The sequence below is a fragment of the Thunnus maccoyii genome, chromosome 17 (assembly GCF_910596095.1).
Source record: "Thunnus maccoyii chromosome 17, fThuMac1.1, whole genome shotgun sequence".
In the NCBI taxonomy this organism is placed as follows: domain Eukaryota; kingdom Metazoa; phylum Chordata; class Actinopteri; order Scombriformes; family Scombridae; genus Thunnus; species Thunnus maccoyii.
The window spans coordinates 9,713,383-9,726,461 of NC_056549.1; the positions used below are offsets into that span (position 1 = coordinate 9,713,383).

At 39.2% G+C, this 13,079-nt stretch overlaps 1 protein-coding gene across 6 annotated transcripts in view; it reads right to left on the minus strand.

The window, feature by feature from the left end:
- The window catches only part of LOC121882010 (neurexin-3b-like), a 392,732-nt gene that overhangs the window by 192,597 nt on the left and 187,056 nt on the right, over positions 1–13,079 (minus strand). For all 6 annotated transcript variants that reach the window (XM_042389887.1, XM_042389889.1, XM_042389888.1 and 3 more), the window contains 2 exons: positions 12,315–12,753; positions 8,118–8,501 (listed from right to left, as the gene is read on the minus strand). In XM_042389887.1, coding sequence (XP_042245821.1) covers positions 8,118–8,501; positions 12,315–12,753 — 823 coding nt within the window. The remainder of the gene's footprint in view (positions 1–8,117; positions 8,502–12,314; positions 12,754–13,079) is intronic.

Sequence of the window (13,079 nt, forward strand, 5' to 3'; positions counted from 1 at the left end):
AAGTCTTAACCTTAGTGAGCACTTCTTTATTAGATATGATGGATCTGTCTTTATCAACAGGCCATGTACAACAGTCCTTTAAAGTAGCTGTAATTAAACCTCTTCTTAAAAAGCCTACTCTTGATTAAGGTGTTTTAGCCAACTATAGACCTATATCTAACCTTCCCTTTGTCTCTAAGATCCTTGAGAAAGCAGTCGCAAATCAGTTGTGTGACTTTTCACATAACAATAGTTTATTGGCAGATTTTTAGTCAAGATTCAGAGACAGCACTGGTGAAAGTTACAAATGACCTCCTAATTGCATCGGACAAAGGACTTCACTATGTACTTGTCTTGTTAGATCTTACTGCTGCATTTGACACCATTGACCATCACATCGTATTACAGAGACTGGGACATTTAATTCGCATTAAAGGAACTGCATTAAGCTGGTTTAAGTTCTATTTATCAGATCGATTTCAGTTTGTACACATTAACGATGAATCCACCATGCATGTAAGTTAGACACGGAGTTCCACAAGGTTCTATGCTTGGACCAACACTATTCACCTTATATGTGCTTCCTTTAGGTAGCCTAATATTATTAGGTAACACTCCATAAATTTTAATTTTTATGCAGATGATACCCACTGAACTGAACTCCAAGCATACCTTAAGGACATGAAGGCCTGAATGACCTGCAATTTTCTACTACTAAACGCAGACAAAACTTAGTTATTGTGCTTGGCCATGAACACCTCAGAAACACATTATCTAATGATATAGCTACTCTAGATGGCATTGCCCTAGCCTCCAGCACCACCATAAGAAAACTGGGAGTTATCTTTAAATAGGGTATGTCCTTCAACTCCCACATAAAACAAATTTCAAGGACTGCCTTTTTCCACCTACATAACATTGCAAAAATCAGAATCATCCTAACTCAAAAAAATGCAGAAAAATGAATCCATGCATTTGTTACAGGCTGCCCTAACAGCTGGTCTAGAATGCAGCCACACGTGTACTGACAAAAACTAGAAAGAGAGATCATATTTCTCCCATTTTAGCTGCTCTGCACTGGCTTCCTGTAAAATCTAAAATAGAATTTAAAATCCTTCTCACCTACAAAGCTCTTAATGGTCAGGCACCACATATCTTCAAGAGTTCATAGAACCCTATTACCTCTCTAGAACACTGCGCTCCCAGAATGCAGGCTTACTGGTGGTTCCTTGAGTCTCCAAAAGTAGAGTGGGAGGCAGAGCCTTCAGCTATCAGGCTCTTCTCCTGTGGAACCATCTTCCAGTTTGGGTCCGGGAGACAGACACCTTCTCTACGTTTAAGAGTATGCTTAAAATTTTCCTTTTTGATAAAGCTTATACTAAGGACCAGCCCAGGCTTGCTTTGGACCAGCCCCTAGTTATGCTGCTATAGGCCTAGACTACCAGGGGGACTTCCCATGATGGACTGAGTTCCTCTCTCCTTCTCCCCCTCTCCATCTGTACACACTCATGTACAATTAATGCATGTTACTAACTTCTTCCCTAGAGTTTTTGTGCTTTCTCGTTTTGCAAGTTTCTATGGATCATGGTCACAGACCACCCGGTTATGGATCACAGGCTTCCATGGACTGTGGCTGTGGACCCTGTGCAGCCATGGTCCTGCTTGACGCCCACGCCTGCTATTATTATTATTATTATTATTAGACATATTTCTATTATTATTATTATTATATTTGTTATTGTTGTTGCTGCGCTTCTCTCTGTCTCTCTCTCCCCTCTCCTCCTCCTCCTCTTCCTTTCTCTCTCAACCCAACCGGTCGAGGCTGATGGCCGCCCATTTAGAGCTCGGTTCTGCTTGAGGTTTCCTCCCATTAAAGGGGAGTTTTTTTTTTCCTTGCTGCTGTCGCCAAATGCTTGCTCATGGGGGAATGTTGAGTCTCTGTAAATTAAAGAGTATAGTCTAGACCTGCTCTATGTGAAAAGTGCCCTGAGATAACTTCTGTTGTGATTTGGAGCTATATAAATAAAATTGACTTGACTTGACTACACCTGGCACAGATACCAGGTAGAAAACAGATAGCAGACAGGAACGCTTTTTTCTGTTAGTTGCCGCCTGGTACAATCTTTGATCTCCTCAAAGAGTCTAAAATATCTGTCAGGTTGCATTTTTTGTCTTGCTAAACATAGCAAGAAAATTGCTTGCTTTTTGGCTCCCAGTTGAAAAGGAGAAATTACACAAAGTGATGTACTTCGTTCAATAATCTATGATGAAATAATTTTGGGACTTTTATTTCTAATGATTCCATTATTTGAGTTCCAAAAATATCATTGGTGCAAAATGTGCTGGAACTACTTCTGTGCGGTGTGGGTTTTTGGAGTTATAAAAATCAATAATTGTACACAAGGAAGAGTTGAGACCCTGTGTGCTGTAGAAAAATAATGTTAGCTATATACTAGACACAGCCTGAACATGCCATTAAATCTTCAGTTCATGGTCAGTGCCTTAACCCCTAAGTCACAAGACAGCTTCTTAAGGTGGAAGTTATTAGAGAGAAAATACAACATATTCCTTACTGGCCAATTATATGAGCACTGATTTAAAATTATAAGTATCAGAACTGATATGGGTATTTATAATTTAACTGAATTGAATAACTAATAATAACCAGTGAATAACTAATCAATACAATAAGACCATAGGATATGAAGCTTTTGGTGCTTGAAGGTGTGAGTTTATAAAAGGACATATACACTCTTAAAAAGGAGAGGTTCAAATTTTTTAAAGTCCGTCTTAAAACAATAGTTAGGTGCCAAAATAAACATTGACGCACGTTTTTCTTGACATAATCATTCTTCCTGTTCATACTGACCATTAGAAAATCCCTTCATACACTTACTCATCCCTTCATTGACTTACCAATTCTGTAAAATCTGAACCTACGTTTTACACATGAACCCTTCAGTTCTTTTGTCATCAGGTGTGGTGAACTGGAACGCATTTTCAGAGGAGTATAGACGGACCTACAGAACTCTGTATCTAATCTCCTGTTGCATTCAGTCCAATTCTCTTTACAAACACTGTGAAGGCTACAGGGGATGTGGACAGAGAGGAAAACTGCAAGGATTCTACTCTGTAAATGATCTTGCAGGAAACTGCAGCGTTGACTGTTTTTATGTGGCTGGAGGCACTTTCTGAGTAACCTCTTCAGCTCTACCATCAGTGGGTTCATCATTACTGCACAAGTTTCCAAATATGTCCTGAATATATGAACTACAGGGAAATGTCTATAAAATGATGCACAAGAAATCTGATTTTCTATCAGATGTAATACTGCAGCCATAAAACAATATCTTGGCTTTGAATGTCACTGTACTATAAACATTCACATGTTCAGAGATCATCATTACTATTGAAGGAGCATCAGTGGGTGGATTTTTCCTTGAAGACGTATCTAAGCTGAATAACCTGGAAATTGTTTGTATCTGACATAAATGACAGCATTATCAATGTACTCTAGCTTCAATGAAGTGCTGCAACACAGAATTTGACCTTTTTATAAAACAGAATATGTGGCATTTTCATATAGTGTGGAAAGGTTTTGTCTAACGCCCCGACTTTGAAGCTACTTAAAGGAAAATCATTTCAAGGAGTTGAGAAGCTCTTTCCAAGAGAATAAAGCAGATACTGTTGGTGTTGTCAAGCAAGTTAATGATAAAAATGTGTCCAAACTGAGAATATAAATTTCATTCTGTTCTCTAAAGCTAGTATACGTATATATGCTTAGTTTTCCCCATTCATCCTATCCCTTGGTAGTTAAATAAATATCTTAATTTATAGCCAAGTTGTTGTATGTGTGTCTTCCTTTATTTCAGAAGATGTATTCAATAAGACTGATTAATTTGATTTAATTATTTTTCCTCCTAATTAATTAATTATTAATTAATTGATCAATGGAGGTGGTGCCCCCCTATTAACTTTACAGATGCTTAATATTCATTTCCAAGTGTAGTAATACCCCCTTCATAGGAGCCCATGTATACTGATTTTTTTTATACCGATGAGCTTTGCTGAAGTCAAAGACTTCAAGAGTTTAAAGATGGAAATGCTGATGCAATGTGACAAATACCTCTGATGCCTCCCAAGGAAATATATTTGGACTAAATAACATGACAAAAACAGTGTATGCTGATCTCGACAAATTGTTTTGAACACAGACAGACAAAAGAGCTTATTTACATTCCAGCAGAAAGTCACCAACAAAGGCCAATCATTGTAATGTAAATGTATAACCTTTGTTGCACCACCCAGGAGAGCGCTGATCTCTATCATTTCACCCCTCGTCTCATCATACAAGTACAATTCTCTGTTGTACTGTATAGCATGATTCAGATCAATAGCAAGCGCCATGTGTGAATACATCTCAGCGGTTGTTTGATATTGTCACCAGGGAGCTTCAGGGGCAGGTTAAAAGCATGGAGGAGAAGGAAAATAAGCTATTCTACCAGCATGACTAATACAATTCCATTTGTTCCAAAGCACTGCAAATTCATTTCAAATAAAGAAAACACCACGTCGTTTCAAGCCCAAGATTTCTAATAAATACATTTTCTTCATCTCAAGGACTACTGTACAGACAAGAATTAGCTTCAAAAAGATTAGATACTCTGGACTGTAATATGAGTGATCATTAGAGAATATAAAAACTAAGGAAATGAGTCTAATTTGAAATTTAAGTTTGCAATCATCCAGATCTTCAGCCATTTACAGATGTTGTTGTCTTCCTGTTTTTATCAGTTGTGACGTCCCATGTGACCCTGATCAACAACTCAGATTCTGGGTGGAAACATGGATCGCTCAATCCAGGTGGGTTCTTCTTCACAAGTGCTGGTGAGGATAGTGAAACTGCCTGCTGCTGCTGCTGCTTAGAGGAATTGGCCCAGAAAAAAGCTGTTTTTTTTATTGTACAAGAAGGGGAATGGAACTCAGCTCTTTCTGTATTATGGCTGCAAAGAGGGAGCTACAAATCAAAGCTCTCAATTTACTGCTCAGTCTTCTTTCCGACCCTCACCTGTGGTCACAAGCTCGGGGTAGTGACTGAAAAAAATAAGATCGCTGACACAAGCAGCCAAGTTGAGATTCCTCCACGGGGCGGCTGGCCTCACTCTACGTGAGAAAGTGAGGAGTTCAGCAGAGAGAGAGAGGGCTTCTGTATCGCAAGCTGCTGTGACTTTGCACTCATTGGAGCAAGCTGAGGTTACTCAGGCTGTTCCGGCTTGACTACAGGGCAGACCCAGAATACACAGGAGGGGTTACTGATCCCCAAGGAAGAGCTGGAGGAAGTTGGGAAAGGACATCCTGGCTGTTTTGTTCACGCTGTTGCTACTGTGACCTTGATAAGTGGCCCAAAAAGCCAGAAAATGGGTGATGGGTAAATGGATGGAAGAACAGGCCCATTCACTCTAAAAAAGTCTGATGGTGGACAAAATTACAATTAAGAAACCTCTGAGTTGTGATGTGATATGATAATTTGATACAGATGATACCATTGCTAAGATATTTGTGCTCAAACATTCTGATTTGTCTCAGTCTAACAGAATTTTTATTCTTATAAAATTCTTATAGCTCACTTCTGGGTTGCAACTAATTAGTTTCATTATTGATTAATTGACAGATTCTTTTTTTTGGTTAATTGTTTAATCTATAAAATAAAGAAAATAACAACAAATGCTAACATTGCTAACTTTCAGAAGCTCCTTATTTTGTCCCAACAACAGTTAAAAAAAAACCCAAAGACAAAAGCAGCAAATCCTTACATGGGAGAGACTGAAATGTACAAATATTGGGCATTTGTAGTTGATTCATTATTAAAGGGCTATTCCAGATTTTTATAGAGTTATGTCCAAACCGATGCAGCAGAGGCCGAGATACCCTGACTTTTTAGTCCCTAGTAGTCTTCAAGCCCCCAAAACACTGGATCCTACTTTTCCCATAACGCAACGAATGGCATCTTTTCATTAAACCCTTCCTGCCTGGTAAACGCCCACAAAGTCTTTCACATACCTGTTTGTAATGCAAGCTTTAAAAATTTGTAGTCTCCCAAGTTGAGATATTTTTGTATAATGATAATAATAATAATAATAATAATAATAATAATAATAATAATACATTTCATTAATATATCGCTTTTCAAGATACTCAAAGATGCCTTACACAACAAGTTGCTTTTTTTGGAAAGCCCCTCCAGAGCCCCAGAAGACATGACACAACTGTTTTCAAGTAATACCCATGATAAATTGGTGGTGTGCCCCTTTAAAAGGATTAATTAATTATTATAATGGTTGGCCAATTATTTTTTGTTCACCGACTTATTTATCAATCGACTTGTTGTTCCAAAATGACCTAATTTTGTAGCATCATATCTCCACACAACTTAACTAAGAGGGATTCAACCAGTATCTGAACCATAAAACTAAAAGTCAGAGGCATAAATGCAGTCATGTCAGCATAAGCAACATCAGCACATTTCACCACACCCCTCACTGTGCAAAGAAAAAAAAAAAAAAATCAACTGCTGAACAGACTGATGTTTTGTTCTACAGCTCCAGAACTGGAGGGCAGACTGACGGTCCCGTAGGTTATCACCCAGCGTCAACAGTGCTCACCGAATGCAGATATACAACCGTTCAGAGACCGTTGTGTGGGAGGAAGCGGAACAGGACAGAAGAAGAAGAAGTAGTGAGAAAGACCAGCAGTCTGAGCCTTAGGGACATGTGACTTAATGTTTTCTCTCTGTGGGTGGAAGGTCAGTGAGGCACATTGGCTCTGTTTTAATGTTTCTTATCCAGTACACTGCTGCTTTCACAGCTGCCTTTTTTCCCTCCTTTTGTACAGATACAACATCATGGGAGTGCTACTAAAATAGACACAACACAAAGCCTAAGACAAGGTTAACTCAATCAGACAGCCCCAACTACCTAACTTGGTTCCCTCTGGAAGTTTAGCCCCCTCACGGCAGGAGAGACATGTACTGTACATTGTTGCAATGCTAACATTCATTTTTTATTATTTATGACTATGCATTTTAAACACGTGTCATTATGTTCAACCTCCTCCGAACCTGCTTCCAAGACGGGTTACTTAAGGATTCTTTCCTTAATCTTTGCCGTCCGCTATTAAATTTTAATTCTTTAAGCTACAAGTCATCAAGAGCACAGGAAGGACCAGCCTACACCTGAATATACTCTTCATACAATAGTTTATAACAAAGGCTTGTTACAATGTAAAGTACATGTTGATCCGTACTCTCTTTTGGCTTTTATTAATCATTTACAACACATTGTCCTCCCAGTAGCCTCCTATAGTGACACCAGCTGCCGGTTGTAACAACCACCTCTCCAGATTTGTCATTATTCCTCCTCGAAGTACATTTCTTTACACACCTAAAGTTCTTAGGAAAGTACTTAAAGCCCTCTACTGAGCCCCAAAAATTTCTGTAAAATAGTGAAAAAGTGAATAACAATCTGAACAATAGTCCGATAACATACTCTCCCACAGCTCGGAGTGTCCCTATCTCTGCCGTCTCATAAAAACTTAATGCGTCCAAGCTCTTAAAACCCAGACAAGTAGAGGCCATTTCAGCAGCAGAGAAGTTCAATTTCACTCCAGAAACATCCCTAGCAAAAAACAAGCTTTCCTTTTCCAGAGCCACTTGGCAGAAAAGTGAAATCCTATTAAATCTTTCAGCAAAGCTTCTAAAAATATTGTGGAGAAAGTGTCCCAAGTCACACTTCTTGCTGTCTGCTAAAAACAGAGCGCTGTCCACTTCCCTGGAAAGGCTATTGTTAGTAGACACTGACATGACATCGGCTATGTCACTGCCGCTTCACAACCATCTTTAGGATACCAGAAAACATATTTTCAACTTTGTAAAACTAGTCTACTGCATCTTTTAAGCTATGCACACATGTTGTCATGAGCACACTGACCAAATAGATTTCTCAGCACTGAAAAGGAGCTGCGGTACTCTCTTTAAAAAGGTCCTTCACAACAAATCAATAAGTCTTCTGACAGTCACAATAAGGTTTTACAATCATCACTGTAAGAGAGAAAACACACTCACGACTACAAAGGAGTCTCACCTCTCTCACAGGTACTATCCCAGAAGCCGGTCCCAGTGCAGTCACAGACGAAGCGGTTCCATCCTTCCTTACACACCCCGTTGTTCTTGCAAGGGTTGCTGTCGCACTGTTTCCCCGTCACTTTACTACACGAAGACTTGATGCCCGTCACGTTCTGGGACAGAGCTATCTGACGGATGTCCTTGCTGCGTCCGTCAATGAACAAATCCCGGACGCAGCCCACGTAACCGTAGTTCAGCATAGCGGTCCAGAGCTCAGTGGGCAGCACCAAACCCACCCGGTTGTCTGGCAGACCACCCAGATAAAGGTCCCCCTCCAGGTCCAAGATCTCATTTTCCCCGCTGGCTGTGAATGGGGTCCGGCGGCTGTTTACTGAGATAATGCCTGGGGGAAGAAAAATCAATTATTAAATACCGGCTAGACACTAAACTGCAAAAAAATGTACATGTCAACATGTCATGTAGTCTTCTCCAAGAATATGTTTTTTTTTAAAAAAACACTGGTCACTGTTTCTTGTTGGATTTTCTCAAATCAAGCGTGATGTTCTCCTAGTTACATGATCTTCTATATTTTGCTAACTGCCGGAAAATAGCACTTGTTTCTGCTAAATTACTGAAATAACAGGAACTCCACTGAAAACGAGTGACATTTATTGCCCTCAGTTTACAGCATTTTGGCACTTACATATAATTGATATTCAAAGACTAAATAAAAATTACAATTTCAAACAGAATGTGAATTAATGGCTCCTTTTTGTTCAACAAAGTGAGGACAGAGGTGAAAATAACTAGATTTTTGCTTGCACTTCCACTTTAGTGGAGCTGCAAGCAAAGCCGAAGCGCACCGACAGCAAATCTGTAAAAAAGAGGCTGACAAAAATAGAAAAGTACAACTGTGTCTGTGCTAAGAGGTGGTTTTGAGTAGGAGGAGGTGCTAACCTATGTTTGGAAGCCAAAATTGCACTGATCACTGACTGTAACACTCTCTTCAAGGCCACTGATATTCCAGTCACGAAAATTACAGAATGGGGGATGCAGGAAAAAAAATAAGCTTGCATCCAGCGAAATAACCACTTCACTGGCACAAGGACACTGATAATATACACTAGCAAAAGAGCCCCAATACCACACAATAGATATTTTTATGTGTGTATTCTCCCATGAGACAATTAAAGTAACTATCAGAGGGACATTTTATATTTTTCTTAACATCCATATAACCCCAAATTAATAGTTTTATGCAAGGACCCCATGGTCCAAATAATTATAAATTCCCTGGCACTGCTGCATTTATACTACTAAGATATAGTGACAACACACTCCCTCATTTATATTCCAAGCAGATAAAAATACACCACAGACAAAATCATTAGAGACGTTACGTGTGATCTCAGCCAGACTCTATAAACATAAATGTATTGTGCATTTTATTTTATATATCATAGTCAAAACAGTTTGGTTCATCAGTTCTTTCTGACTCGAAAATGACAACGAGGGAATCTAGTATGATTCCCAAAAAGACTGTCTTTTAGTGAACTAGATCAAGGGTAAATGAAAGGTTGTTAAAGATTTGTTTACATCAGCAGGAAAACAAGCCTATAATTAAATTTTCATGATCACTTAAACCATTTTTTTTACTGTCAAACCTTTCAATACATGCGCAAAATAATTAGATTGCGCCTTTAAATATATATGGATCATTAGAGAGAGAGGAATAAGATCGATATGTACGATCATACCTCTATCTGAACCTCTCTAACAGCCCTTACTGAGATCGAGAAACATAGAAAAGAGGGTGTAAAGATCACCTTTTCCACAAAACACAAATTTAGCTTGTCTGAAAACAGTGTAATCTGAGCTCTCACATTTCACTTGTGTTACATTCACCTTGCAGCCAGACAGGGAGATTCTGGCGAGAGCTCTTTGTAGCCAAGAAATTTAATTCACTTGCAACTCCTATTAACATTTCACTCCAGCCACAAGTGTGATTATGCCTGTTCTTAACCATCCCTCAGTCTGGTATCCATATATCTGTCTCATTCCTCTTTTTCCCTGTGAAAATCCTACTTTCTACTCTGCTATCGCACTGGGGGCTGTGCTGGTGATTAATCAAAGCAGTGAGCTCTGACACACGACTAAATTGGCTGCTCTAACCTGATATATAACACAGGCTGCAGCCCCGACTAACACACCCGAGTTCTCTGGAGGATCCCACCTAGTGCAGAGATTGTGTTGGGTTTGGAGCTCAAGGCAACAGAAGTTTCCAACCCTTTTCTCTAATATAATCTTCTTCTAATACTTTCTGTGTATATGGCCATGTTTTGAGGTCAGAGGACATACAGATGGAAGCGGCAGAGGAGAAATAAATCAGTAACCGGCTAGAGAGAAGTACGATTCTATCCTGGCGATAAATCACCCCGGAAATTAATATAATGAGGACGTTTACATCATCCGGTGTTTGCGATACAGGAAAAAAGCTGAAATAAACAGTAACATGTTTACTGCTTTGATTCTTACTGCTGGTGCAGCTCCGTTGTGACAGCTGGTGTGAGCTGTATTGTTTGTTTTGTTGTTAATTACAGTATTATTTCCATGAACACAAACATTTTGTGGCCTTTAAATTTTGGTACATTATTATTATTATACATTATTATATGTTAAACTTGTCTGGGGGGGATGAAAGTACAATTTAATGATGGTGAAAGTCATTTCTATATTTCTATTTGCTATTTCAAATAAAGTTTTCCTGTTAGGTTTTTGTTTACAACCCATCAACTCTTAGAAAATCAAGAAAGGCAATTTAAAGAAATCTATATCTTTTAGGCCCGTTATCAAGTAAAAACTACTAAATATTTATTTGTTGCAGCCTCTCAAGTCTAAAACGTTGCTGCTTTTCGTTCTTTCATATTAAATGAAGCTTTGGCAAAAGTTCAATCATTCTGCCTTTATTCATCTATGGGTGAATGTCATTGTTTCCTCCTGTTATATTCTTCTTCATCACTTCCACATTCCCACACTGTCAAAATTCCTATATTCACAATTCCGACATCAACACCTGACCAATGATCTTTCTGCCTGGGTTCATCGAGCCAATCAGACCCCTTGATACTGTTCTTTAAATATCTTTGCAATTCTGGCTTTCTGTCCTTCAGACCTACTATTGTGCAACCCATCACCACCATGACCAGTCCAGAGTGACTCAACTGAAAGTTCCCATCAACAATCTGCTGGTTCCACCACCACCACCACCAGCATCTAAACTGTGTTCCTGTCCTGTCTCCTATCTTCATATGGGCCCACGCTTAATGAAGATGCTTCACATCAATGGAGTTCAATTGGCAAAATATTTCCATGTTGTTAATCTCAATAAATGATGTCATTTACTTTCAATTGACTCTTCTTATTGAAATATATTTAGGTTTAATGACTCTAAACACTGTTTTGAAATTTAAAAACAGCACTTAGGGTTCTAATTGTGAGGTGCACTAAGGCAAGGCAGGAAATAAAGGTCATTATTTCATTTTAGAGACTTATATACTTGTTATGTGAGGGGAAAATATATATATATACTAACTACCGTAATAATGAAAACAATTGTAAAACTTTTTTTGTTAATTCCCCAAAATGGAGGTCTCCCATCTCAAACGATGAATGATGATACCCTCTTGCTATAAAGGAATATACAGGCTAAGTCCCTATAGCAATATAACAGAAAGGACGAGTCATTCTTCACTCTGTATTTCAGGATATATTGTACAGTAGTGTACATTTATTTCTTTGGTTTAATTCTCTGTATAGTGGTTTGTTATTTGCCTTGTCAGCTCTGCCTATAAATTCATATGATTTGCAGCCAGAGGCAACATATTTTTAATTGAGCCAAGAGTTCAGTCTCCTGATTGAAGCCATACTTTGATTTTGTGTGTGTGTGTGAGAAAGAGGGAGAGAAAGGAAAAACAGTAATAAACTGAGACCACAGTGCCTTACCAAAGCACCAAGCTGATCACAGTTTATTTTAGCAACTTTAACAACCTGTGACAATGCTGTTAAACAGAACTCAAGTGTCTAACTCTACTTTTAGTAATGATTGTGGCTAAAAGTAGGAAAATCTGTTCAGTTGTAGTCGCTGCCATACTACTGCAAAATGTTCTGAATGGGCAAAGTAGATAGATTCATAAAACTGAGGTTCCTTCATCCTTACCTGAGCGACCATCTCTCTGGATGTCCACATGGTGCCAGACGCCGTCATTGACCTTAGCCTGAGTGGCTTTGACCTTGATGGTGCCGGAGCCCATGTCCAGCAGCAGGTAAAGTCCTCCATCCAGCAGCTCCACAGCAAAGAAGTCCACCTTGTTGTTCTTCTGACCCTTGGCGTCCCGTCGGTCCTGGGGCTTGCCGTGGGTGAAGAGTATCAGTCCGTTGGGTTCGGAGGTGCGGAAGTCAAAAGAGATGGAGCCGACGCGCTTGGTGTTCCATTTTGGCAAAGCCAAGTAGGAGTCGGGGGTCTCGAAGTTGATGGGGTCGAGGGTGGGAACGTTTTCGCACTTGAAGACCACGTCGCCCTGGAGTTTCATCTTGGGGTCCACGATACGGGCGAGGCGGGACAGCTCCAGGCGGATATCGTTGTTCTTGTACACCACCTGGGGAAGACAGTGTGTTAAAGACTTCCCATATATGCATTAAAATATATGGCACGCATGCAAGTGTAAAATTATACCTCAGTGTGAATCATAGAGGGCTTAGAGGGTTTTGTTTATCCTTTTTTAGTTTGTTCACGATGTATCACCGTAGTGGATAATTTGCCAGAGCAGTAATGATTGAAAAAATTATATTTTTTCTCTGTGAATGAATTGCACTCCATTGTAAAATGTAATATTATAGCATCATACTCTAGTAATATCACATATTGCTGATTTGAGGATGGCTGGATCGATAAAACTAATATCTTCTAAGGTGTGTATGGCCC